This window comes from Mandrillus leucophaeus, unplaced genomic scaffold, assembly GCF_000951045.1.
Source record: "Mandrillus leucophaeus isolate KB7577 unplaced genomic scaffold, Mleu.le_1.0 Scaffold53, whole genome shotgun sequence".
NCBI lineage: Eukaryota > Metazoa > Chordata > Mammalia > Primates > Cercopithecidae > Mandrillus > Mandrillus leucophaeus.
In genome coordinates, this window is record NW_012105697.1 from 1,515,943 (window position 1) to 1,517,887 (window position 1,945).

General features: G+C 48.5%; 1 protein-coding gene across 1 annotated transcript in view; it reads left to right on the forward strand.

Moving 5' to 3' along the window:
- The window catches only part of SSC5D (scavenger receptor cysteine rich family, 5 domains), a 29,926-nt gene extending 29,522 nt beyond the window's left edge, over window positions 1-404 (forward strand). Inside the window, exon 13 of the mRNA XM_011997025.1 lies at window positions 1-404. Coding sequence (XP_011852415.1) covers window positions 1-312 — 312 coding nt within the window. The 3' untranslated portion in view covers window positions 313-404.
- The last annotated feature ends 1,541 nt before the right edge of the window (window positions 405-1,945 follow it).

Here is a 1,945-nt window from a genome sequence, read left to right on the forward strand (position 1 = left end):
GGTCCATGTGTGGCCCCAACACCACCTGTAAGGGTCATGGCTTGTGAGCCACCTGCCCTGGTGGAACTGGTGGCTGCCGTGAGGGATGTGGGTGGTCAGCTGCAGAGACTGACCCAGGTCGTGGAACAGGACCGGCAGGAGCGCCAAGCCCTGCTGCTGGGGCTGACCCAGCTGGTAGAGGCTGCCCGGGGTCTGGGGCAGCTGGGTGAGGCCATGAAGAGAGTGGTAGAGATGGCCTGGACCACCAGCATGCCTGCACCAACCACTACTACCCCAGAGGAAGAAGAAAGGCCTCTGAGGGGAGACGTGTGACCCTCTCCAGGATTTGAGGGGCGTAAGACATTCCCGATCAAAACAAAACAAAAAAAACCAAAGTGCCTAATTAAAAACAAGGTGTGGATGGTGTTTTTGGGAAATTCTAGAGAAATAGAATTACAAGATTGATCTTGATATGTGAATAGCCCAGGTGCCATGCAAGGCGGTGTTGACGATGGGGATGATTATGAGGATGGTGATGATGGTGATGATCTTGATGGTGATCGTGATAGGAGGACGATCACTGTGGTGAGGATCATGATAATGAGAATGGTAAGATGGTGGTGGTGGTGGTGGTGGTGGTGAAGATGGTGAAATAATGCTGATGATCATGAGGGAATGGTCATGGTGTTGAGGCAGTGACTATAATGATGGTGGTGGTGGTGATGGTGGTAATGATGATGATGATGATGAAGATGGTGATGGTGGTGGTGATGATGGTGATGATCACAGTGATGATGATGGTGTTGGTCATGAGGGAGTGGTCATGGGGATGAGGGAATGATAGTAATGATGATGGTGGTGGTGGTGGTGATGGTAGGAATGTTGATGATGATGATGAAGATGGTGAAATGATGGTGATGCTGATAGTGATGATCGTGAGAGAACTGTCATGGTGATGAGGCAATGACCATGATGATGATGGTGGTGATGATGATGGTGATGATCACAGTGATGATGATGGTGCTGGTCATGAGGGAGTGGTCATGGTGATGAGGGAATGATGGTAATGATGATGGTGGTGGTGGTGATGATGGTGATAAGGGTGATTATGGGGATGATGGTCACATTGATGGTGATGGTGATGGTGGTAGTGGTGGTGATAATGATGGCAATGATGGTGTGAAAGGTGATCATGGTGGTGATGACTGTGAAGGAACAGCCGTGGTGACGAGGCAATGATGGTAATGATGATGATGGTGATGGTGATGATGTTGGTGATTATGGTGGTAAAGATGATCCCGGTGGTGACTGTGGTGATGGCTGTGACAATGATGAAGCTTCACGTGAGCAAAAACTTGGCCTTGTTCATGGATGGAAGCCCAGTTTCTAGGAAAGAAGCCGATGCAGAGTACACACTCGATAATTAATATCTTTTGAATGAAAGAGTGCATCATCATCATCATCATGACTAATATTTCTTGGGCACTTCCTATGTGTCAGGCTCTGTTTTAAGGGCTTTGCATGGATGGTGATGTCATTTTGTCGTAACGAGTGCCTGCCGAGGAGGGTACTGTTACCACGGCTCAGCAGATGAGGAGGTGCGTATTGCAGCCTGGATTCCTGAGTTTGAGTCCTTGCTGGGAGTAAACATAAACCAGTTACTTAACCTCTGGGTCTCATCTTCTCCAACTATAAAACAGGGATAATAATAGTACACATGCCTCATGGGGTTGCTGTAATGATTGAATAAGTTAATACCTAGGGGAGTGCTTACGATGGCTCTTGACAAGCGCCCGTCGTGTGAGAGCAATTATTGTATTTATCCCCATTCTGCAGATCTGGGCATCCAGGCACAGAGAGGTTTGGTCATGTGCCCCGGATCACTCAGGGAACACGTGGTGGGCCATGCTTGGCACGCAGGGCCCTTGCTGTTAAAATAATATTTCGGCTGGCCATAGTGGCTCAT